Source organism: Oncorhynchus nerka, linkage group LG9a (genome assembly GCF_034236695.1).
Source record: "Oncorhynchus nerka isolate Pitt River linkage group LG9a, Oner_Uvic_2.0, whole genome shotgun sequence".
Lineage (NCBI taxonomy): Eukaryota > Metazoa > Chordata > Actinopteri > Salmoniformes > Salmonidae > Oncorhynchus > Oncorhynchus nerka.
Window position 1 is genome coordinate 52,016,323 of NC_088404.1, and position 24,466 is coordinate 52,040,788.

At 45.8% G+C, this 24,466-nt stretch overlaps 1 protein-coding gene across 4 annotated transcripts in view; it reads left to right on the top strand.

Moving 5' to 3' along the window:
• LOC115134486 (MOB kinase activator 2-like) overlaps positions 1–23,738 on the top strand; it is a 97,896-nt gene extending 74,158 nt beyond the window's left edge. For 3 of the 4 annotated variants that reach the window (XM_029668509.2, XM_029668507.2, XM_029668508.2), the window contains exons 2-5: positions 15,531–15,691; positions 17,006–17,099; positions 22,836–22,960; positions 23,249–23,738. In XM_029668509.2, coding sequence (XP_029524369.1) covers positions 15,531–15,691; positions 17,006–17,099; positions 22,836–22,960; positions 23,249–23,562 — 694 coding nt within the window. In that variant the 3' untranslated portion in view covers positions 23,563–23,738. Of the gene's footprint in view, positions 1–5,236; positions 5,481–15,530; positions 15,692–17,005; positions 17,100–22,835; positions 22,961–23,248 lie in introns of those variants that run through there. The other variant, XM_029668506.2, reaches the window with a different exon arrangement.
• The last annotated feature ends 728 nt before the right edge of the window (positions 23,739–24,466 follow it).

A 24,466-nucleotide genomic window follows, 5' to 3' on the forward strand; every position in this document is an offset into this window, starting at 1 on the left:
CTGAACATAAGTCAGTGGAAGAGAGGACAGTAACAGGAGACTCTATGAGCTGAACATAAGTCAGTGGAAGAGAGGACAGTAACAGGAGACACTATGAGCTGAACATAAGTCAGTGGAAGAGAGGACAGTAACAGGAGACTCTATGAGCTGAACATAAGTCAGTGGAAGAGAGGACAGTAACAGGAGACACTATGATCTGAACATAAGTCGGTAGAAGAGAGGACAGTAACAGGAGACACTATGAGCTGAACATAAGTCAGTGGAAGAGAGGACAGTAACAGGAGACACTATGAGCTGAACATAAGTCAGTGGAAGAGAGGACAGTAACAGGAGACACTATGAGCTGAACATAAGTCAGTGGAAGAGAGGACAGTAACAGGAGACACTATGAGCTGAACATAAGTCAGTGGAAGGGAGGACAGTAACATGAGACACTATGATCTGAACAGAACAGTATGTCAGTGGAAGGGAGGACAGTAACATGAGACACTATGATCTGAACAGAACAGTATGCCAGTGGAAGGGAGGACAGTAACATGAGACACTATGATCTGAACAGAACAGTATGCCAGTGGAAGGGAGGACAGTAACATGAGACACTATGATCTGAACAGAACAGTATGCCAGTGGAAGGGAGGACAGTAACATGAGACACTATGATCTGAACAGAACAGTATGCCAGTGGAAGGGAGGACAGTAACATGAGACACTATGATCTGAACAGAACAGTATGTCAGTGGAAGAGAGGACAGTAAGCAGGCCGTTATGGCACAGTAATTCCGGTACGGTAGTTCTGTTACCAATTTGGTAGCAGAATTACAAGCTTGAATCACTTTGTTTATGAACTAAGTTGATATCAGTCAAATTACTGAGTCATTGGTAGGTCTACCATTTACTTGTTACTTCTGTTGTCCGGATTTGCCTTTTGTACACACACACACACACACACACACAAAGACAATAAATACTGTTACATACACACACTGGCACCTACTGGATTGCATTTCCCTGGCAGGTCACAGGGTTCAGTGTTTGAGTAGATCCTGGGCCTATAGGAACTCCCACAGATATTAAGACCCTCAGCCTGCACTGTTTTCACTGGCTAAGTCCTTACTTAAACACACTGTGTACTGCACACTCTCACACACTACACACGCAAAGACCAGAGAGTCACCCAACTCCACTGTAGCGTGGGGGGGTGCCCAAATTCTGCCATTCCATTGGTCACTACACCAGTCATTCAAGGTAATTCTACAGTGCCATTGGCTATATCATGGGGTGGGACTGAGCTGTTGCCAGGCCCGATGCCCGTCTGCTGCTGCTGTGATACATTGTTTTGCTGTGAAGAATCTGTGTTTTCTTTGTCTTAAAATGGTGGAATGTCTGTCCGCTGAGCAGGGGACCAGCCAGCTCGGCCAATTTTATCCAAGGGGACAAGGGTACTAGCTGTTAGTTTTGATGTCAAATACGCACGTTTTGGGTGGAGATTGGAAAACACCTTTTTTGTTAACATGAACCCCATTTCAAAATGTTTTCTCCAAGTTATTTTACATAGCCTACTAATTGACTAGTCAAGTTTCGGTTCACTTTTTGACGTTGGCTTCGTCACGTTTTCTCACGGTCGTTGTTCATTCTATTCTGAGTGGCTGTGATTGTCGCGTCCTTCATCGTGGCAGAGTGAATCGTCATTTTTATTTGTTTTTCCTTCACCGGCATTCTCGTTACCACCACACCCTTTTCTGGTCCCTGTCGTAAGGCTTAAATATATAAATAACATGAAACGCTGTCATTTTTCCATACCGCTGTTTTTTTGTTTTGCTTGCGTTCTCTCTCCAGTTGGATGATGGTGATTATAGATGGTTGATTGAGCATCAGCCACCAGTTTGACTTTACCTCACCTCACCGTCATTCCAGGAGCAGCCAGTCATAAGTCCTGGCTGTTGACGTCAGTGTTTCCAGCAACCTTCTTACGCAACTCTTTTGTTCTCCCTCCGTTGTAAGTTTAATGAGCAACGTGTGTTCTTATTGAATCTGGCCCTCAAAGCAGACACTGTGGTTTCCAGGGATGCCTTGAAGCTGTCTGTGATAGTCTAAGTAGGCTAGAAGCCCCCTCCCTATCCGCTGATACTTGGTCAGAGATTTTCTCACCCCCCCTGCTGCTGTCCTTAAGTGTCATGACTCTCATAGTTTACTCACAGTTCGCCACTGAGCAATTCAAGAGGAAAATAACGTCCGTTTGCTAGAAAGGGGATACGAGCCAGATCACGTCAGATGGGCCTACTGTTTAGTGTTATGGGCTAGCTAGCTGCGTGCTTGTTCGACAGATTGTGATTCGCGCTGTGTGTGTCATATCGTGTTAGATAACATTGTGGAAGAGGACCTTTTTGTTTGACTTACTTTACTGAGGTTGGTTTACATGTAATCTAGTGACGTGAGATCACGTTTGTTCCACAGAATATGGTTTATGTCCGATGTCCTAGGTGTGCGCTCTTCTTCCATGGAATGGCGAGAGAGCATGAGAATTTTCAGAGCGTGAGTTAATGGTTTATGGAAGGTTTGTGTGTGTGTGTGTGTGTGTGTGTGTGTGTGTGTAGTACGGTTAAACCAGGTGGCACGGTGAGTGGTGTGCCATGTCTGGTCTCGGGAAGGAGCTGCCATTGGTGACGTCAGCAGTAGCTAAGAATCAGTCTTCTCTCTGTCCGGTACACGAAGAATGTGTCTGACCGCAGTTTCCACCCACGTCAAATCTTAGGCTACATGAGAATGGTGTTTGTTTGTGTGAACGATTCCAACTTGTAGGCTACGTCTGTAGTCAGGGGCCTTCCAGGTAGAAATAAAACCACTATGTTGGGTCACGTAGGAGACGGTTGCCAACTACATTAGCCAACTTTTTTTGGAACTCCAGAAACGACAGCAATTCATTAGTTGTAGTTATCAGCCTAATTTAGACCCAAATCAGCTCATGCACAATAATGGATTAGTACTTTCCAGCAACTGAATTGCTTTTTAACTCCAGGAGCAGTACTTCATTAAGTTGTCTTTGACCTTGAAGCCTGATTGAGCCCTCGGTCTTCAATGGAGTTCATTCTGAATGCAGAGGCTCTGGCTATGGCCCAGTGGTCTTGAATGGCTGCCTTCTATTTTAGGTAACTGCTGATGTAATAGCTGTAAGCAAATGGATGGAAACTTTTTTTCTTCTCTTTTTTTTTCCCATGACATTGTTTTTCACTTCAGTGGTCACCACCTCAGGTAGGGTCCAAAGCCGTTTAGAACTGTTCACCCATGGCCCTCTCTGTCCTCACCACCTCTTTCAATCTCTCCCCCCCTTCACTCTGGCCAGTATAGACCAGGCAGAGGCAGGCTGAGGTTATAAATAGCTCCCGAGAAAAGGCTCTGGCCTGTTCTGGCCCCTCTCTCCCCCGAGTGAGCTCTGTGCTGGGGCCAGACGGGAGACATGTCTCCCAAGAAGGAGCCATGCTGGCAGAGCGTGCAGATGGACCTGTACATGGCCCTTATCAGACCACCCCACTCTGATACTTGTAAGATGTACGTGATAGGGGTTCACATCCAGCACACAAACAAGCAGGGTCTCTCTCTCTCGCACACAAACATGTAAAGACCTTTTAAACGCACTGATTGACCCTGACGTACTCAGACCCTTACACACTGACTGTCTGTGATATATATACACACACACACACACACACACTAGGAGAGAGCTGAGCTCCAGCCCCCCCTTCCCCTCAGATTAGTGTGTCTTTGTGAGCGTCCATGCTACAGCAGTCCGCTGGTATGTCTCACATCTGCAGCTGCAAGCCCACTGGTCCAGCCAGAGAGAAGGGGGGGCAAGGAGAGAAACCTGCGCCCATATTTATAAAGTGTCTCTGAGTAGGAGTGCTGATCTAGGGTCAGTTTGTCTTTTATATCATAATGAATTACATTATATTGAGGGGGGGGGGGGTGTACTTGATCCTAGATCACCACTCGGATGCTTTAGGGATACCAGCCTTGGTCAGAAAAGGGGTCAGAAGAGATAAAAATGGAGGGGGAGAGTGAAAGATGGGGAAAGAAGTGTCTGGGGATAGTGGGGAGAAAGAAAGATCCTTTGACGTAGCCTGAGACTTTATTTTCCTTTGTCTGTCTTCACGTTCTTTTGCCGTCATAAGGCCATCTATAGTAGGTCTATTTCAAGATTGCTTTGTACTCTCAATGTTGAGGATCGATATCAAGTCCAGATGGTGTAATGCCTCTATTCAACCCGACATCAGACTTGCGCCGGGAACTCAGCCGCCGCCTCAGCCTTGACACTCGTTCTTAATTGGAGGCTTTTCCGAGCTGATTTACCTTACCAGTACACTGCCAGTCCTGTTGTGCCAAAGTCCAGTCGCTACATGGCCATCTACTGCTCATCTCTCATCTCATAGTGAGGTTTGAAGTCAACCACAAGAATGTGGCCTCGCCGTCTCAACATGTACCCTGTCGTGAACCAAGCGCGTTCTGCTGTCGTCAGGCCTCCCAATGCGGCTGACCTGTCTGGTGAGATGACTCGAGGCCTTGTGCAACAACTCTCTAGGTCATTGCTGCCATCTAATTGTACATTTTAATTGTTTGCGATTTTTTAAAATTTTAGGAGTTGTTTTTATCCAGCTGGGTGGGACATATTAGGGATAGCCTCAGGCTGAAGAATATGAGAGTACTTCTGTTTTAAACTGATAACACCACTTTGTGTTTACAGTATGTTTTTGGTATTTAAGAGTTGTTACAGTACAGTAACACGACAGGTATTACTATGGTACAACAAAGTTACAACTCGTAGTAGATGGGGTATTCATCCCACAGTGTGATCATTATTAACTAGAGTTACATTTGTAACCGTTATGGCTCCATTGTAGCACAGAATCCTGTACCGCGTACCCTCCTTCAGACCACCTGGCTCTTTTTTTGTCGCCACTTTTGCGACAACGCTTCAAGGAAGAAGATGGACCACGTCCACATGAGCATGAGCTGTGACGCCCTTCATTTCCCTGGGCGCCGATGACGTGGATGTGCATTAAGACAGTTCCCAACTCTGTTAAAATTCATTCAGTTGTTCAAGTGACTAAGTGTCCCCCCCCTTTTCCCTTGTTGTGGGGGGTTCTGTTTCGCACCTCAAGGACTCCTCTTCCCGGATTGGCTGCATGTGGGGTGGAGGGGGGGGCGGGCAGTTTGCGAGAGCCACAAATAGGTTTTTCTCTTCAGGTCTTTCGTAACGTTAGCCGACGTTCAAAATTGAAGTATTTAATTTTGCAGCCTCTTCGGAGAGGAACGGTGTGGCGAGAAACGTTGTTTTTGGAAAAAATATTTTAAAAATCCCCCCATTCAGTTATGGTCGGAGATTATAGTCCCATTTCAGGAGACAATACGGATATGCACTCACAGAGGAACTCGAAAAACGGATTAAGTTGTAAAATGGTCCTTCAGGCGGTGGGCAAAGTGTTAAGGTAAAAAAAATAACCGTGTTTTTGGAGTTCACTTTTCGTCTAGTTTTGCTGGTTGTGACCCTACTCCTGTAATGTGGAGGCAAGGCAGCGGTCGACTCGTTCGACGGTACGGCGTGACAAGCAGCGTGTTTGGTTTACAGTGGAACTTTCCAGCAGAAGGAACATCTAATCAATAGCTGATTTTGGGAAACACAATTTGGTTTAGGCTACATTTTGGAAGACTCGTCTGCTTTGCAATTAGAAAAATACCGGGTTTCTAATGATCAGAATATGCTTGTTGGTGTGTTTTTAGTTGTACATTTATTTTTCTCAATTAGAATGTCAGTTTCGGATCAAATATGAACGAAGTAGGCTCTAGACTCACTGTTAACGTGATACGGTAGGTGTAGAAGCAACAGTGTGTGTGTGACGACCAACATCGCTACCATGTGAGAAGTATGTAACGTTAGCCAAGTACTGTCCTTTTCATGTCGTTCAACATTCGACTCTAAATCAGTTCTTGGTTCGACGCGGTGGCAGCAGCTATTGGATGCAGGAACATATCGTTTCCTAAGGTCTGGCACTGAACATAGCGCCTATTATTTTCTTTAAAAATTATTTGTCAACTTTCTCACTGCAAAGTAGGCGCACCTTGCATTCGTTTAAACATAGGCCTACTGTTTTCTCGTCGCAGTGTTCTTTACAACTCACAATTTAAAAAAGGAAATTGCTGCGTGTCTTAAACAGCAATTACAGGCTTTTCGACTCTCAGGTTCCAGGTTAACAGCAATTCACTAGTTGTTGGAATTTGGTTTTGCTTCCAGCATTCAAGACTGAACAAGAGCAATGTGATATGTCGTCTCAACCACTGTAAATAATTAAAGCCCCGACTTCCGTTTGAACCAATTCAAACAAAAACATTGCTTACTTAGATGTGTTTTGGATAGAAATATGTTGATGGTCCTACATTCTCTATATAAAACATTACAACACAACTTTAATAAAAATAAAAAAATAAAGCATTTTTAGGCCACCTGTTTCAGTATTGCATACTACAGATGTGACTTAGACTTAAATCATGTCTGATCCAAATAGTGTTAGTATCGAACGTGTTTGTGGGTCACGAAACAAATACAACAACAAAAACAATCACAGACCCACTCTCAGAAATCATCCCATGAAGAACTCTAGCACTGTGGGGAAATATATTGAAGTAACCCATGACAACACTGTCTGTCTGTATGTGCATGGCTGGAAGTAGACACCTTGTATTTATATATATTTTTTTACCAGGAAACGCTCTTTTAAACACAAAAGGCTACAATTCGGGGCCTACCTTGTTAAGTCACAGTTTAAAACTTGTTGGCCTAACCATGGGGCCTGTCAGTGTGGCTTTTCCTTGTGAAGTCTTTGAGAGACGTAATGAGGCTAATCCTTCATGGGACAGAGTTGACAGACCGACCATGCTGGTTAGTTTCCCTTCTCTTACCTCCACCTAAACGCTTGGAAACATTCAGTCCCAATTATGGAACCTTAGATAATAGTACAGTATTGGGATACTTCAGGATTTTGGCAATAAGGCCTTTTATTTACTTCCCCAGAGTCTGATGAACCCATAAATACAATTTGTATGTTTCTGTGTCCATTTACAAAGGAGGTTAGACGGATTTTCCCACAGCAATGCTAATTGCGCTGGCACTAGTTGGCAACTTCCTTCAAACTGCACGCAGTCATAAAAATGGCGTCCACAAGTTCATCTGAACCTGGGGAAGTAGATAAGAGCCTCATTGCCAGAATCCTGAAGTATCTGTTTAAGAATGCCCATCATTTTAGGATTCCGTGCTGTAAGAATGAATTATTGTACAGTACAGCAGTCACAAGAATGTATTGTACATTACAGTAGCAGATGGCAATCTGTCAAACCTAACAGGTAATGACAAGTTCTTCTGAATGCCACAGTGATTGCAATCGGTTGATGCATGTAGCCTACACCACCTTTTAAAAATTAACTTTTTTCACCGTCAAGTGGATTTTCCAGTTCAGTGACCATTTGAGGAAGAATAACAGAAGGGAGACTATATGGCAGTGTTTAGACAGGCAGTCCAATTCTGATCTTGTTTTTGCTAGAATTTTTTTTGTTGCCCAGCTCTGAAAAAGATCTGTGATTGGACAACAACAAAAAACAATTAGTGGGAAAAATATCAGAATTGGTCTGCCTGTGTGAACGCAGCCAATGAATGCATAGTTCTCAGTGTTCCAATGTCATTTTTCATCACAGAAGGGACGGCATTCGATATGCTTCTTTCTTTTTTTACCACCTGAAAGATTATTCCTTCCACAGCAGTGGGGGCAGTGTTGTTGCTTGGTTCTTTGATCTGATCTATAGGCTATTCATCGAAGTAGCCTATTTTGCATGGATAACCACATATAACCTCAGCCACTGCTTCAAATAGTAAACCAAACAACAAGAATCCACCCAAAAATGTGTTTTGTTTAGAAGTAATAACTAGTAATTACAGGCTATTGTGAAATGGTAGAACCTACTGTAGCCAACTAGCTAGCCAAGTGCTTTTTTCTCTCTCTCCGTGACCAAAACATAATGTTCTATTTTTAGCTCATATGGGAATGAATACACAAGCAGCATATTGAACTCCAAGTATAAGACTATTTGCCAGGGCATATTCTTTTATTATACATTTGATTATTTCACATAGAGATGTGGGAAGCTAACAAGGCTAGCTTGCTATGTTTTTAGCCAGGCTGCCAGCTAGCTTCTACAAGCAAGGGAAGGCGACTCTTCCTTGGTTTCACAAAAACAAAGACAAAAAAACAACAACTATTGATATTGCTCCCTTGTGAATGGGAGTGGGACCAGCGAGGCTATCGTGTTTCCAAAAGGTGTCTGCTACTCCAAAAATCCCACTCCTCACATGCAGTCAAACACCTAGATCAACGGCGTGAAGCTTGTAAGCTGTTCTCCCCCTCACACACGTCTGTTGTGATGTTGATGCCCTTACATTATAGTTTCAGCGGGGGTTCTTTGTGGCCTCAGCGGGGCATTGGGGCTCTGAATGGGGTTTAGCCCTATTGCAGCGCAGTCACGGGCTGGATGGGACCCCCAGCCTCCAACACATTGGGTTCTGTCAAGTGATCCTGTATGCCATGAAGGGACATTTATGTGATTGTAGGAAACATGACATGAAAACGTACATTCAACTAGGTTACGAAAAACAGACTCAACAGAATTTGCATGGCAAAAGAAGACTATCAAACAGGCCTCGGCAGTTTGGCTTTGACTTCTAAAAGTAGAAGAAATCGGAGAAAGAACAAATCTGAGAAGACTGCCATTGTTGCACATTTCTACCTAGATTAGCTGAGTATGACATGTGTGGAGATTCCTGCCCTTACTCCTCTCTCTTTATAGCTGTGGCTTGGTTTGCTCGGCCTGCTCCTCTGTCTGTGGTTTTCAGGGGAAAATAACCATTTGAGAAGTATACTCAATTTAGACGCCTGAAATAGATCTAGGGCTGTCCCCGGAAAAAAATAAATAAATCTTAGTCGACCGAGAGTTGTTTGTTCTTTCGACCAGTCGACTGGTGGAAATGTAAAAAGTGTATTTTTCCATACAGTGTGTTTGGAAAGTATACAGACTTTTCCCACATTTTATGTTACAGGCTTGATCTAAATCAGATTAAATCTGGGTTTTTTTTCAATCTGAACACAATACTCCATAAAGTGTGCAAATTTATACAAAATATAAACCTCGCATTTACGTAAGTATTCAAACCCTGGCCAGGTCTTGAGCGGTGCCTGGTTTCCTTCAGATGTGACGCTTGGCATTCAGGCCAAAGAGTTCAATCTTGGTTTCATCAGACCAGAGGAATCTGGTTTCTCATGGTCAGAGTCCTTTTAGGTGCCTTTTGGCAAACTCCAAGCGGGCTGTCATGTGCCTTTTGGCAAACTCCAAGCGGGCTGTCATGTGCCTTTTGGCAAACTCCAAGCGGCCTGTCATGTGCCTTTTGGCAAACTCCAAGCGGGCTGTCATGTGCCTTTTGGCAAACCAAGCGGGCTGTCATGTGCCTTTTGGCAAACCAAGCGGGCTGTCATGTGCCTTTGGCAAACTCAAGCGGGCTGTCATGTGCCTTTTGGCAAACTCAAGCGGCCTGTCATGTGCCTTTTGGCAAACTCCAAGCGGGCTGTCATGTGCCTTTTGGCAAACTCCAAGCGGGCTGTCATGTGCCTTTTGGCAAACTCCAAGCGGCCTGTCATGTGCCTTTTGGCAAACTCCAAGCGGGCTGTCATGTGCCTTTTGGCAAACTCCAAGCGGGCTGTCATGTGCCTTTTGGCAAACTCCAAGCGGGCTGTCATGTGCCTTTTGGCAAACTCCAAGCGGGCTGTCATGTGCCTTTTACTGAGGCGTGGCTTCCGTCTGGCCACTCTGGACACCAGCTTCTTCACAGGGAATACTTTACATAGTATGGAAAAGCGATACTTCAAGCCTCAGCTTCTTTCTACTTGTCAAACATAGAACTGATTCTGTATACTGTGGGGGGGGTAGTATATTTGTTGACTATTACCTGAATCCTATAACTAAACATTTGGGTGCAATCAATTTGCTTAATTTCTCAGATCAAATTATATTTCAACAAAATTAATCTTTCAGGGATGCTTAATCGTATCTGTTACTAACTACCTATTGACTTTCTATTGATTTTCTTTTTGGCCTCTGACTGACTTGTTTGGTTTGTTTCTAGGGCTGTGGTTTCAGATATATATATTTTTGTTGGTCAACAAAGTACAAGAATATCATCCAGACATCTGTTCTTTATCTGTTGTCGTCTTGTCTCTACCCTCACTGTAGACACTGTAGGGTGGTTTTCCTCCACCGCTGTTCGGCTGGTATTACATTATCAAATGAAAACCAGGTGGTGAGAAAAGCATGTTTCTCTGGTGTGAAGCTCGCCCCCCCCCCCCCCCCCCCCCCAACATACCAGAGATACAGGAAGCATGGTTAGCCGGTGCTTCGAAAATCCATCATAACTACCCTTCAGAGAAAACGGGGGGGGGGGGGGGACTGCTCACGCTGTCTGGCTCAACTTTATTAGTACACATTCTTCTCCCCAAATCATTGTGGGGTCCATGTGTTAATTCCTTCTGTTTAAGCTTGTGGGGAGTGTAAGCTGTTCCTAGATCTGCGCTCGCGTGTGTGCTAGAAGCCATCTTGTTTACGGTAACTGCGTTGGATGGATGCTGAAAGCTGTTCCCTGTCACAGATTGCATTAACCACTTCCATCTGCAAATCATTAGATGCCTCCACAGTTCACCGGGCCAATTTTAAGCAAGAGTTGTTGCGCACGGCAGACAGGCTCTTCTGGCTGAGGGGGGAAAGTCAATACATGGCTACAGTTAGCGATAATGCTGTAAATGTGCTATTAAAAACCAGAGCTGTTTTAGCTTCCAAGCCTTTTAAAGTAGCAGTATGTGCGTCAGTGTAGGTGGAATTAGCCCGTTTCCCCCATTGAGGTGATAACTAAGCATGGGGGCGGCAGGTAGCCTAGTGGTTCGAGCGTTGGACTAATAACCGAAAGGTTGCAAGATCAAATCTCCGAGCTGACAAGGTAAAAATCTGTCGTTCTGAACAAGGCAGTTTTAACCCACTGTTCCTAGGCGGTCATTGAAAATAAGAATTTGTTTAGAACTGACCTGCCTAGTCAAATAAAGGTAAAATAAATAAATGAAAAGCACAGGCCTAGTGTTAGATGCGTACAAAGTCGCCAAGTGGTTCGGCTCAAAGGTTGCTTAGAAAATAAACCACTGTTGGCGTAATGCATACAGCCTTTTTTTGGTAGCGCTTTTAGTCGAAGGCCTTTCGGGCTAATTCCTCTGCATATTTGTGTAACGTGAGGTTATTAATTGGAAGAAGACTGTTTGGGGTGGAACAGTAACAAGCCTGTCTCGTGTTGTACCTGCCGAAGGCCGCCTCTCCTTAGCGGGCTCCTATTGTAGTCCTGAACGCTCAGTCGTCACACAACTGATTTCTTCTAGGCCAAACGAGTTGACTCCCGATAAGGAGGATTGGGGAACGGCGCTCACTTCACCGACACGGTTGGCACTCTGAAAACCTCTGTGAACACACCGTTTGGATTGTAGATAGTCTATATGGACTTTCTCCACTTGAAGAGTGGTGTTCACAGGCACTGTATGGTCCACTCCAGAAACGAAACGATCCACACAAGTTCTCTGAGGCGAGAGAATGTCATATTTGACATATTTTATCCCTCATTTATTCTTTCTCTTACCCTTTTCCTTCTTTACTTCTTTTAATGTAGACCTGTCTCTCCTATCCCCCCGCTCACCCGTCCAGTCAAGCGCCTCAGGCCCTGCACTCCCCTCTCCAACCTCTTTCATCTGGTTCTGCCCTTTCTCTTCATCTTTCTGTGCCCTCTACCTGTTCTCTGATCTTATCTCATCTTTCTCACCCTGTTTCCTTTCTCCACTATTATACATTTGTAATTTCTCTCCCTCGCTCTTACCTTCTCAGTCGTTCCCCCGCTCTCTTTTCTTATCTCTACTACCCCACCCCATAAGGAGCAGTGAGACAGGTGTATGTGATCCATGCTTGTCAGGTACATGTTCTGTCATGTGAAACAGCTTATCGCCAGGCATTAAGGCTTCATCTACAGATATTATCAGAGTACACACGTTTTCAACGGCTTCCATAAGCCCCCCAGAAAACCATTGTTCTCGTTCTTAAAAATAAAATAAAAATGTTTCACTGAGCCATTTCCTGTCTCTCCTCCCTAATTTCGTCATTTTCCATACCATGCCTCTGAGGTATTTTCTGGATTCATTACTTTATTTTAGGATAAAGAAAACTTCCTTTTTGCCAGCACCACTCCCCTGACACACACACACACACACACACAGGCCGTGGCTGCTCGTGGTAAAGTTCTCCCAGGCAGAGTCTTTGCCATAAAAGGCGTTGTATTACTCCTTACCAGGCCAGGCTAGACCAGACCCGAGGCCAGGGCCAGACGCACGTCTCTGGGCAGGAAGTTGACACCGCCTGGTACTAGGAGGAAACCATGCATGCCATAGACTATGTAGTCACGCTCACCAGCCGGTGGTCTGAAGACACTGCTTATAGGAGAGCTTTGAAGCCTGTGACTCAAATTATAGCGTTTAGGTACCTATTCTAGCCCACAGTAATGGGTTCTTCAAGTGTGCCGTGTGTTTTCTGTGTCTGTTTTTGTCAAGGTCGTTGCACGCATGGCGGTTTGAAGTCTCAGGATGATTTCCTGAGGGGAAAAAAACGGACGAGACTGAACACACACAAATCTGTGATGAATGCCGAGCGAGCCAGTGCAGGGGTCCTAATTCCTGTTTTTAATTCAATAACCAAACACCACCTCAGCTCTGATTTTAAGTTCCTTGCAGTGGCCTGGAAGTTCTGGTTTCAAAAGCATTCTCATTTTAAATGATAGGTGAGCTGTTTTCTTGAGTAGATGTGGCGCTATCGATCTATAACAGGAAGTGGGGTTAGGCTGTAATGCAGGGTGATGTTGAGGTCAAAACTGGAACCGTCGGCTGGCTGGCTGGCTGACTGACTGACTGGATCTCACAGCTGTTGGCTCTGTTGGACCTTTAGTCTCCATCTTCTATCCCCCTTTTTGTCTATCGCTCCCCTCCTCTCTGGGAGTCTTGCAGCTTGCTGTAGCTCCCCTCCTCTCTGGGAGTCTTGCAGCTTGCTGTAGCTCCCCTCCTCTCTGGAAGTCTTGCAGCTTGCTGTAGCTCCCCTCCTCTCTGGAAGTCTTGCAGCTTGCTGTAGCTCCCCTCCTCTCTGGGAGTCTTGCAGCTTGCTGTAGCTCCCCTCCTCTCTGGAAGTCTTGCAGCTTGCTGTAGCTCCCCTCCTCTCTGGAAGTCTTGCAGCTTGCTGTAGCTCCCCTCCTCTCTGGAAGTCTTGCAGCTTGCTGTAGCTCCCCTCCTCTCTGGAAGTCTTGCAGCTTGCTGTAGCTCCCCTCATCTCTGGGAGTCTTGCAGCTTGCTGTAGCTCCCCTCCTCTCTGGGAGTCTTGCAGCTTGCTGTAGCTCCCCTCATCTCTGGGAGTCTTGCAGCTTGCTGTAGCTCCCCTCCTCTCTGGGAGTCTTGCAGCTTGCTGTAGCTCCCCTCCTCTCTGGGAGTCTTGCAGCTTGCTGTAGCTCCCCTCCTCTCTGGAAGTCTTGTAGCTTGCTGTAGCTCCCCTCCCTCTCTGGAAGTCTTGCAGCTTGCTGTAGCTCCCCTCCTCTCTGGGAGTCTTGCAGCTTGCTGTAGCTCCCCTCCCTCTCTGGGAGTCTTGCAGCTTGCTGTAGCTCCCCTCCCTCTCTGGAAGTCTTGCAGCTTGCTGTAGCTCCCCTCCCTCTCGTTGCATGACCAGCTGGACACGCCATCCTGATCCAGTAGTAACGCTGACCAGAGACCAGCCCGGTCTGCTGAGGTCCGTGTGTCTTTTCACCTTTCAGATCTACAGCCGTCTAGTCCTCATGACACTCAAGTCAGACAGTGGAGGGTGGTCTTAAATGTCCTCAAACAGGAGAAGTTGTCAGTGAACGTTTATAGACATAGTAGGTACGGTACTTTGTCTTAAAAAACAACAACATTAAATGCATGTCTGTGTGTGGAAGGGAAAAGCTAGAGGTATGCTTTGGGGGACTAAAAAGTCAAGGGTTTTTTGAGCAGTGTTCCTCAGTCCAAGAAGCCCCGGGTCTCACAGAGGTCTGTCATGTTTTGTAAATCTGTTTTAGTCATTTCCATGGATATGTGAGGGAGTAATGTCCACACTTTTTTTTCTCTGTCTTTCTTTCTCTTTCTGAAAGTACTTGATTAGGCCTGTGGGCAGCCTCTGTTTTCTCCCTCTTTAGAAAGCAAACTAGCGGTCGTCTTGAGCGTTGGCTTCCCTCTGCACGGCTCCCGCTGAAAAGACTGGAGTGTTTTATGGCCGCTCTAATTTTTATTTTTTTCTCTCTCTCCTGATTCTGGACTGGTGTCAGTTGTCCGGGAATCAGGATCTGGGAGTGGGAAGGAAAGGCTAGAGCCAAGAGCACACGGAGGGTGGGCACATTGTGTTTAAACAGAGGGTGTGGAGAGAGCTGGGGGAAGGAGGGGGGTGGGGTAGTTTAAAGGAGGGTCAACAGGGGCACAATAAATTCAGGGAGTAAAGTGGAACTCCCCTGTCCTCAAACAAACCCAAACACTGTAATAAGACAGCCAGAAGAGAGGGGGAGAGTGAGGGAGGGAATGAAATGAAGATGTGGAGGGAGATGATTAAAAAGGAGGGAGCGAGGAATTGAGCCGTTAGAACGCCGGTCGCCTTCTAAAGTGGGCCGCTGAAACTCAGTCGAGGTTAAAGCTCTGTGAAATCCCCAAGAAAATAGTGCCGTAATCGTTGTTGCGTAAATCGAGCCAGGTCTGCGGTGTCCCCAGGCTCTGCTTTTGTCTGAAATAGGCTAGTCTCACTAGCCTATTAACTCATTCAACCTTTAACCCCTAGATCAGTGGAATAGCTGTTTGGGTGAGGGAAGGCGGAGAGTTACGGCCCTGGAAGTGTAGTGATGGTGTGATATGACAGACTTGTGCTAAAAGTAGCGCTGGAAGTACAAGGCACTGCGGGCGGGCTAGCTGTGTGGTAACTGGCCCTTACGGGAGGCCAGGGGTCATGCCCTGGGTCAGGCACAGGAACAGAATTCTCTCTGTACAGATGCTGGGTGCACAGTCCTTTTTTTAGCGGGCTCAAAACCCCACGGCGGGAGAGACACGGCGACCCTGGCACCGACCTGTGTGCGAGTGTGAAACACAAGGTTGTCTGCTAAAGGCGATTCACATAACACACTCAGGCCAGAGTGTTACGGCTCAGTTCCACTTTCCGTTGAATTTAATGCATACGAAACAACCCTCTGTAATGTAATGGTTACTAGCTAGATACGGAATTGACCTTTTTTAATTTGTCAAACTGAGTTCAAATGTCCTCTGTCGTCTGTGACTGTCTCTGTGCCTCGCTCTAACCTGCCCCCCCCCTTCTCTTCCTGTCCCCTACAGGAAGTCTAAGACGAAGCCCAATGGGAAGAAGCCGCCAGCGGAAGAGAAGAAGCAGTATCTGGAGGCGGAGTTCACGAAAGTACGGGTGGTCGACTTCGACCTGAAAGAGCTGGTGATGCTGCCCAGGGAGATAGACCTCAACGAATGGCTAGCCAGCAACAGTGAGTCGGCAGCGTACACGCTGAGAGAACATATTTTGGGGGGTCGTGTTGAGCCTCCCTCTCGTCTTTCCAGAAACGGCGACATAGTTTTCAGAGAAGCGAAACTCTTGACAGATTTACTTGAAGGTTTCCTCCAGTATTCAGGCATCTGGATTTCTGCCGTACCAGAGTGCGTCTTCTCTTTGAACGTGCGTTCAGTAAAGGCACTGCAGCTAAATCCTTAAGACATTTATCTCCAGGTGCAGCTTTTTACGTTATGGGCAATTCCAAGGTAACAGTGACAGACAGATTTTGTACTTTAAAATGTATGTTAAACAAAAAAACAATGATTTTAAACAAACCATGTAACTATATGCACAATGACTTAGCGATTTCCACTGAAACTTTTACAACAAAAGAACACATTTACTTGGAAGAACGGTGCAGAACAGGTTATGATATGAGACGGTTTGTGCTGTTTGGGCCTCGATTCTGTTACCAAACTTTGACTCGAAGAACAGTTCAGATGCAATGTAGTTTTTGTCAAATGACCTGTGGAAATTCTTCGCTTATAGTCCTTGTACAAAGAGTTATAGGGTTTGTTTAACTTTGCAATTATCGGTTTTAGTTTGACATACTCCGATTTTTCACGTTAAAATGGGGAAAAAATGAAATTGCCCACATACAATGGCTCGATAAGAACAATGTTAACTCTGGGGTTCCAGGCATCTCCGTCTTAGACGTTTCCTCCGGAAGTGTCTGAACCTCTGTAATGCCCTGCAGGCTGAGACAGCAGAATATTCCATCCAGACTATTGACAATCCACTGCCTGTTCTATACATTGCCTTCTCCACTATACAATAAACTATATTGATAGTTTAGGCATCGTCTCCATGGGTTTGTGAAGCCCTGTAACACCCTGCGTTCTCGGTTGTGGGTTGTTTCGTCAGTGTGGGGGACTTCACGGGGGTTATTTTGTTTCTCTCAGGGCTTGTTTTGGAGACTGAGCAACCTGTCAGGTGCTCCCAGGTGGAGATGCAAAGAGCCTCCCTTTTTTTGTCTTTCGTTTTTTGACGTGAAATGAGGGAGTTGCGCTACAAGCACCTCCAAAATCCGGTCTGTGTCTGTCGGTCTGTGTCTGTCTACTTAATACCTGGGGCTGAACATGTACGCTACTGATGGAAATGTTGTCTGTACAGATGAACATAGCGGGGGCTCTATTTGAATGAATTTGTTGCGTGTCGGCTACTTAACCAAGGCTAGATCTGGAGCAGGCTCATTGTGGAGTGTGATAATGATATTATACATGATAATATTCCTCTTCTCTCCCTTCAGCTACGACCTTCTTCAATCTTATAAACCTGCAGTACAGCACCATCTCCGAGTTCTGCACAGGGGACACCTGTCAAGCCATGACCGCCTGTAACACGTAAGTCACCCCCCCCCACCATTGGTTTATTCATCAGTGCTCTGGCCTACCATTGGTTTATTCATCAGTGCTCTGGCCTACCATTGGTTTATTCATCAGTGCTCTGGCCTACCATTGGGTTATTTATCAGTGCTCTGGCCTACCATTGGGTTATTCATCAGTGCTCTGGCCTACCATTGGGTTATTCATCAGTGCTCTGGCCTACCATTGGGTTATTTATCAGTGCTCTGGCCTACCATTGGGTTATTCATCAGTGCTCTGGCCTACCATTGGGTTATTCATCAGTGCTCTGGCCTACCATTGGGTTATTTATCAGTGCTCTGGCCTACCATTGGGTTATTCATCAGTGCTCTGGCCTACCATTGGGTTATTTATCAGAAGTCTCACATCCCATTATACAGACCCATGTCTTGATAGCAGCAGAGCTTTCTGACCGCAGGGCTGCGCTCGGTTACCCCTGACTTTCCATTTTGTAGTCTTCCTTCTCTCTCCCTCTCGCTCTGTCTCTCCCCCTCTGTCTGTTTTGTAAAGTGGAGGGCTGTGGAGCTATCTAATACTAGTGAGAGACTGTCGGAATGTAGATTTCGCTGTGAGCGTTCTCAAATCGCATGAGCCTTTCTGAGGTGCCTGGCGTTCCTAGCTGGACTGGTGCATAGTGAGGTCTCTGTTCTTAGAGCCCAGAGTTCCTAGATGGAGGTCCAAGATTCTGAGAAGCTGATGGAAATGTGACCATTTTTGTTTGTGTTCCACCGCCAAGTAAACTGGAGGGGCCTGTCTAGCTAATAGTTCTGGTGTCTCTCAGAAAATCCAGTTGAATATGTAGGACTTTCCATGGGCGCCATGACACGAGTCCTCACTATACCATGCATCCATCCCCTGATGGCTTTAGCTCAGAAGTCACCAAACAGAGTCTTAAATTTAAAAATCACCTTCAGCCATAGCTGTTCATAAAGGAATGCCTTTACTCTGTACAAAGACTTATCTACAGCTACAGTTTGTCTATCCCCACCATACAAAGACAGAGTCTACACCTACAGTAGTCTGAGTCAAAGACCGTCATAACATGGAGGCCTATTCATCCCTGTCTAAGAGAGGGGAGGAGGTTGACTAAGTATTCACCCAACGAGTTGGCCCTGTCAGGGCGGGGTGCTGTTTTCATGTGTGGAGCCCTTGTCTTTGGAAAGAGGCCCTCCTCGCCTGTGTGTACTTACGGCTGGAAAAACCAGATCCCCCACATTTAGGCTAAACCACACTACAAATGTGTGTTTGCACGCATGCGGACACACACACACACGGTGAAAAATGAAAGTGGTAGAGAGAAAGCAAACAATGGAGAAGCCGTTGAGGAATGACAGGCCTGTCAGGTAGCCTCGTCGAGAACGGGGAAGCCTGGGGAAGTTCATGGTGTAATTCAGTGATGCCTTGCAACACGTCAAACCAATCAAATGTCTTGCTTTGGCAGAACTCCCAATGGTGCTCACTAGATTAGTGTTGTAGGTGCAACAGTGCGTGAGGATGGCTGAGAAATAGCCCCCACAAAAAATAATAACCTTTTTGTTTTTATGTCGATTTTTGTGTACACAAACTTGATTAGGTCTATAATCCTAACTGTTAAATCGTCCATATGCAGTGCACCATCTTGTCCCCCCCCCCCCCATCAATGTACACACAATACCCCATAATGACAAAGCAAAAACGTTTTTTAGAAATGTTTGCAAACTGAAATATCAAACTTACATTACTATTCAGACCCTTTACTCAGTAATTTGTTGAGTCATCTTTAGCAACGATTACAGCCTTGACTCTTCATGGGTATGAAGCCACAAGCTTGGAACACCTGTATTTGGGGGAGCTTCTCCCAATCCTCTCAAGCTCTGACAGGTTGGATGGGGAGCGTCACTGCACAGGCGTTTTGATCGGGTTCAAGTCTGGGCTCGGAGTGGGCCACTCAAGGACATTCAGAGACTTGTCCCAAAGCCACTCCTGCGTTGTCATGGCTGTGTGCTTGGGGTTATTGTCCTGTTGGAAGGTGAACCTTCGCACCCCAGTCTGAGGTCCAGAGCACTCAGGACCAGGTTTTCATCAAGGATCTCTCTGTACTTTGCTCTGTCCATCTTTCCCTCGATCCTGACTAGTCTCCCTGCCGCTGAAAAACATCCCCCCAGTATGATGCTGTTCTCCCATCTCCACAGAGGAACACTGGAGCTCTGTCAGTGACCATCAGGTTCTTGGTCACCTCCCTGACCAATGCCCTTTTCCCTCAATTGCTCAGTTTTGCCTGGCAGCCAGCTCTAGTAAGACCATTGGTGGTTCCAAACTTATTCAATTTAACTGTGTTCTTGGGGACCTTGAATGCTGCAGAAATGTTTTGATACCCTTCCCCAGATCTGTGTCTTGACACAATCCTGTCCCGGAGCTCTACAGACAATTACTTCAACCTCATGGCTTGGTTTTTGCTCTGACATGCACTGTTAAAACTTGTTAAGGACGTGGTACCGAAGTGGGGACCACAATCAGCGGAAATGCTCAAGAGCGCCACCCATAGAGGTTGATAAACCTCAAACTTTCATTAAAATTGACATACAATATACTGAATTAAAGCTACACTCGTTGTGAATCTATCCACCGAGTCAGATTTGTAAAATGCTTTTCGGGGAAAGCATGAGAAGCTATTATCTGATACCATGCACCCTCAAAATACTGCAACGTCACCTAAAACGACAGATTTTGCATTAGCCGTCGCAAACGAAAACGCTGAAATAAAATATAAAACATTCATTACCTTTGACGAGCTTCTTTCTTGGCACTCCTAGATGTCCCATAAACATCATTTAGGGCCTTTTTTCGATTAAAGAAAAAGATGTCTTGAAATGGTCGACCAAAAATCTGGGCGGGGACAGTAGGGAAGGTTGTTCCCTTGTTTGGGTTAGACCAAGAATCAATTGCGAAACAAATGACATGACTCTAGACAACCTGTGGAAGCTGTAGCCAATGTAAACTCGGCTCTATTTAATTCGGTTCGCTTTGAACAATTGCCTGTAGTCGCGGAAGGATATATTTTTCCATTTTCAGTGAACAGATTTTCATGCACTTTTCGATGAAACGCCCGTTCTGTAAATGCCACAGGCGTGATTTAAACAGTTTTGGAAACGTCTGAGTGTTTTCTATCCACACATACTAATCATATGCATATACTATATTCCTGGCATGAATAGCAGGGCGCTGAAATGTTGCGCGATTTTTAACAAAAAGCTGCGAAAATTCGCAACATCCTTAAAAGGTTTTAACTATGGGACCTTTATATAGACATGTGTGTGCCTTTCCAAATCATGTCCAATCAATTGAATTTACCACAGGTGGACTCCAATCAAGTTGTAGAAACATCAAGGTTATCAATGGAAACAGGATGCTCAATTTTGAGTCTCATAACAACGGGTCTGAATAGTTATGGGAAAAAAGTTTTTTTATTTCGAACAACCTGTGTTCGCTTTGTCATTATAGATTTATATATAGATTTATTCTAAAATTGATTTTTTATTTTTCTCATAAGTCTGTAGTGTAACAATGTGGGAAAAGTTAAAGGGTCTGAATACTTTTCGAATGCACTGTATATGGAAAAATACACGTTTTAAAATGTCGACTGATTGATTGGTCGAAAGAACAAGATTTTTTTTTTTTTTCAGGGGACAGCCCTAAATATTCCAATACGCAAACCCCATAAACCCACATTCTCCCAGTGTTTCTAAGGAGGATTGTAGTAGGCTGTAACAGCTGTGGAGACGTGCAGCCTGTCAGTCTAATGGTGTGCCACAGTAACGGCACCCCGCCCTTTTCCTGCCTCCCTGGCTGGCACTCACCCACCCCACAACACAAAGTCACAGTCAATTCCCCCTACCCCAGGCACTGTAAAATGTGCTATTTTAGGAGAAAAACTTTCCATGCGCTATGGGAACAGGCCCACTTGATAGTCTTATGCCCATTTTATGTGGGTGGGTGAATGGGTGTGTTGGTGTGTGGGTGTTTTTTTTCCCTTGTGGGCTGATGACGTCTGTCTTTTTTGGCATGTTTGCCAGTCTTTGTAAGGTTGTCTGTGTATATGGTGCGTGTTTAGTGGTGTACTCTCCTCAGTGTGGGGCCTGGCCTGGAGCTTGTCTTGTGGTCAGTAGGGCCCTCCTGCAGGGTCAGTTATCTGAACGCTCTACATTCCTCAGGATCTGTAACGTCTGCCCCACAGCCCGCCAGACCGAGACCACGCTATGCTGCTATTGTTAACACAACCGTCCCCGTTTGGAGAGTTGGTTAAACCTTTCACCCCCCCCCCCCCTCCCCCAAAAGGACGTCTTTTCAACGTCTTGTGCTCATGGGATTCTGCTCGTTCACTCACCTCTACTGCTACAGCTTCTTGCTTGCTTTGGGTTTCAGTCAAACCCTTTTTCGTTCCCATGCTATTTGCCTTGTTTGTAGCTTGACCTCGGTAAATCCCACAGACCATGCCATCTCTGCTCTATGGCTCATTTGGAGCCTGCGCGGGATCCGTAACCCCTCTAGTTTTGACAGCCTATCAGCTAATGGCTATACTACTGTAGAGCTCTGTTTCCCTGTTGCTTTAGCCGTGCTAGATTCATCCTTGCTCACTCCTAGATGGGCCTTCCCTGTGAGTTCTCTTCTTTGTGGCGCCTGGTCATGCCGATGTGTTGTGCAGTATCTGACCCCTTTTAGCTCGCGTAGCCGACTAGCTCCAGCGCCGGTACAGTATACCCAGGTTGCGCGTGTCCATGGTAGCCATGCTATCTTTTTGTTTGGTGACTTCACCGACTTGCAATTTGACCTTGCTAACACATGACGGCTGATGTCAGTGTCGCGTTACTCAGAGACTGTAGGGAATTCGTCCCGATCTGGAAAGGAAACGGGCAGGGGGGTTCGTTAAGACCGCTGGAATGGAAATATGCAAACATGTCTATGTCAGAAGGTGGTGGGGTTGGCTGCTTCCTCACTGGGCTGGAGGTCTGTCTGGCAGGTCTACACACACACACACCACACAGTTCAGTCATTCAACACGTTGGGTGAAAGGTCCCGAACAGTCACACCCTATCCCCTTTAATAATTCCACCTCCTGAATCCAAGTTTTTAACAGGGGGAGGGGACCGATATGATCAAACTTTATCAATGTAGGAGCAACAGTCATTTTTCATACTTTGATCTGGTTTCATCCGAATGTCATCCAATTTCATGAAAAACGTGTTTTTTTTGACTGTCCCCGGTCTTGTTTGGAGATGAGGAAATGCTGTTAAATGTGTAGGCTTTCACATAGGGGTTTGTGTGTTCATCTTTCAGCATGATGATGTGAATTGATTCAGCCGTTTTTAGTTTCTGGAAAAGCACACCATGCAGTGTAAGGAAGCTGCCTCGCCTGGTGCACATTCTTTACCCGAGATGATTCACAGTATGATAGATATATATATATATATATATATATAGTGATTTGAACCTATCGGGTTGTTCCTTTTCAAGATCAGATGACTTGTCAGCGATAACATACTAGGCGAAGTAATAATAGCCTCAGTCTCATACATTTCAAAGCACACGTGTTTATTTCCTGGGGCCACCCATATGGAGAATGTTTGCACGCATGTCAGTAAGTCGCTGTGGATAAAAGCGGCTGCTAAAGGGCTATTATTATTATTTATATGGAGGTAATGGAGTAGAAAAATGACCAACTGTCTTGTTTGTGTCCAGAATATACTACTGGTATGACGAGAGGGGGAAGAAGACAAAGTGCACTGCACCTCAGTACGTCGACTTCGTCATGAGTCTGGTGCAGAAGCTGGTCACAGACGACGACATCTTTCCTACGAAATACGGTGAGTTTAAGCTCTGGTCCACGCCCGCAGCGCCACGCGGTGGTCAGTCTGCAGCACTGCAGCCTTTCCCTGGTTCTCTGACATCAAACTGAAGCTGGACTTTGAACTGTGCCACTGCTGCACTCTACTGTCTTCGATTAAGTAATGTGTTGAATGTTTGTTTTTTTGGCACTTCATAGCTGTCTTGGCAATGTGATAATAGCTTCTTTTTTTTTTACATCAGAATGGTAATGCTAGCACCAAATGATTTCTAAACTTGCTCTCCTCTCCTCTTGTCTCTCCGCGCAGGCAAGGAGTTCCCCAACGCGTTTGAGTCTTTGGTAAAGAAGATCTGCCGGTATCTGTTCCACGTCCTGGCTCACCTCTTCTGGGCGCACTTTAAGGAGACAGTCGCTCTGGATCTACAGGGCCACTTGAACACTCTGTACGCACATTTCATTGTTTTCATAAGGGAATTCAACCTGGTCGACCCCAAGGAGACCTGTATCATGGACGACCTGTCCGAAATGCTCTGCGCTCCCGCGCCCCCAGCACCTGCCGCCCCTTCCTCCCCCACCTCGGCCCCTTCCCCCTCCTCACACAACCATGTGACGGAGAGATGAGCAGGGGTCGCCGCGAGAAGCAGCCCCGGGAAGGAGGTGGTAGATGATAAAGATAGAGGAGAGATGTGGAAACAGAATGCCTGGCCCCTTCCTAGGCCTCTGGCTTCAGCAGCAGGACCTGGAGACCTTCCACTACCCTTATATTTCGCTATGACGCCAGCCAGCCGGAAGGATCCAGGGGGAGTTTTTTTTGGGGGTGGGGGGTAGGGGGGTGGGGGTGTTGTCATGCCAACAGGAATTGGTGTCGTCGGCATGTTCCTCCCAGGGGCAAATCCCTCCCATCTGCTCTGCAATTTAACTTAGGAACAAACTATGTGTAATGTTTTATTTGACTTTTATTATATTTTGTTTTTTATTTTTCTCATTTGAGGACAGTGCGTCTGTTTTGCCCTTTCCTCCCTCTGTCCTCTGCCTAAAGTATAGTTCAGGACGGTGGCTCTGCTTTGCTTGAACATACTATTTGTACAGTGTTGTTATTGTGTGGAGGAAAGGCGACTCTATTATCGCGTTGGCTCTTTGCTCCCCCTTAGTGGTGGGAAGGGGAACGGTCACTACGCTGGCCTATAGGGAGCCGCCATGTAACTGCCTGGTGGGCAATACTAGCCAATCACTGTTTGGGTTGTTAATCTTGGGATGATTCAAGTGCTTCCCTACTCAGGACCTGAGAGAACACAAGTCACTGCTGCCAGAGAGAAGTATTCTATTTTTCTCTTTCTCTCTGTCCACAAAACTTCTCTCAGTCCCTTAAATATTACAGTTGTCATTCTGGTATTACTCTAGTCAGGTCATCACCTGATGTACCTCTCTTTAACAGCTCCATCCCAGTGGCCACCCATAGAGGGCAGTATAGACAGGGTGGCACTGCCACACAAGCAGGGAGATAGAGAAGAAGACTGTATATTAG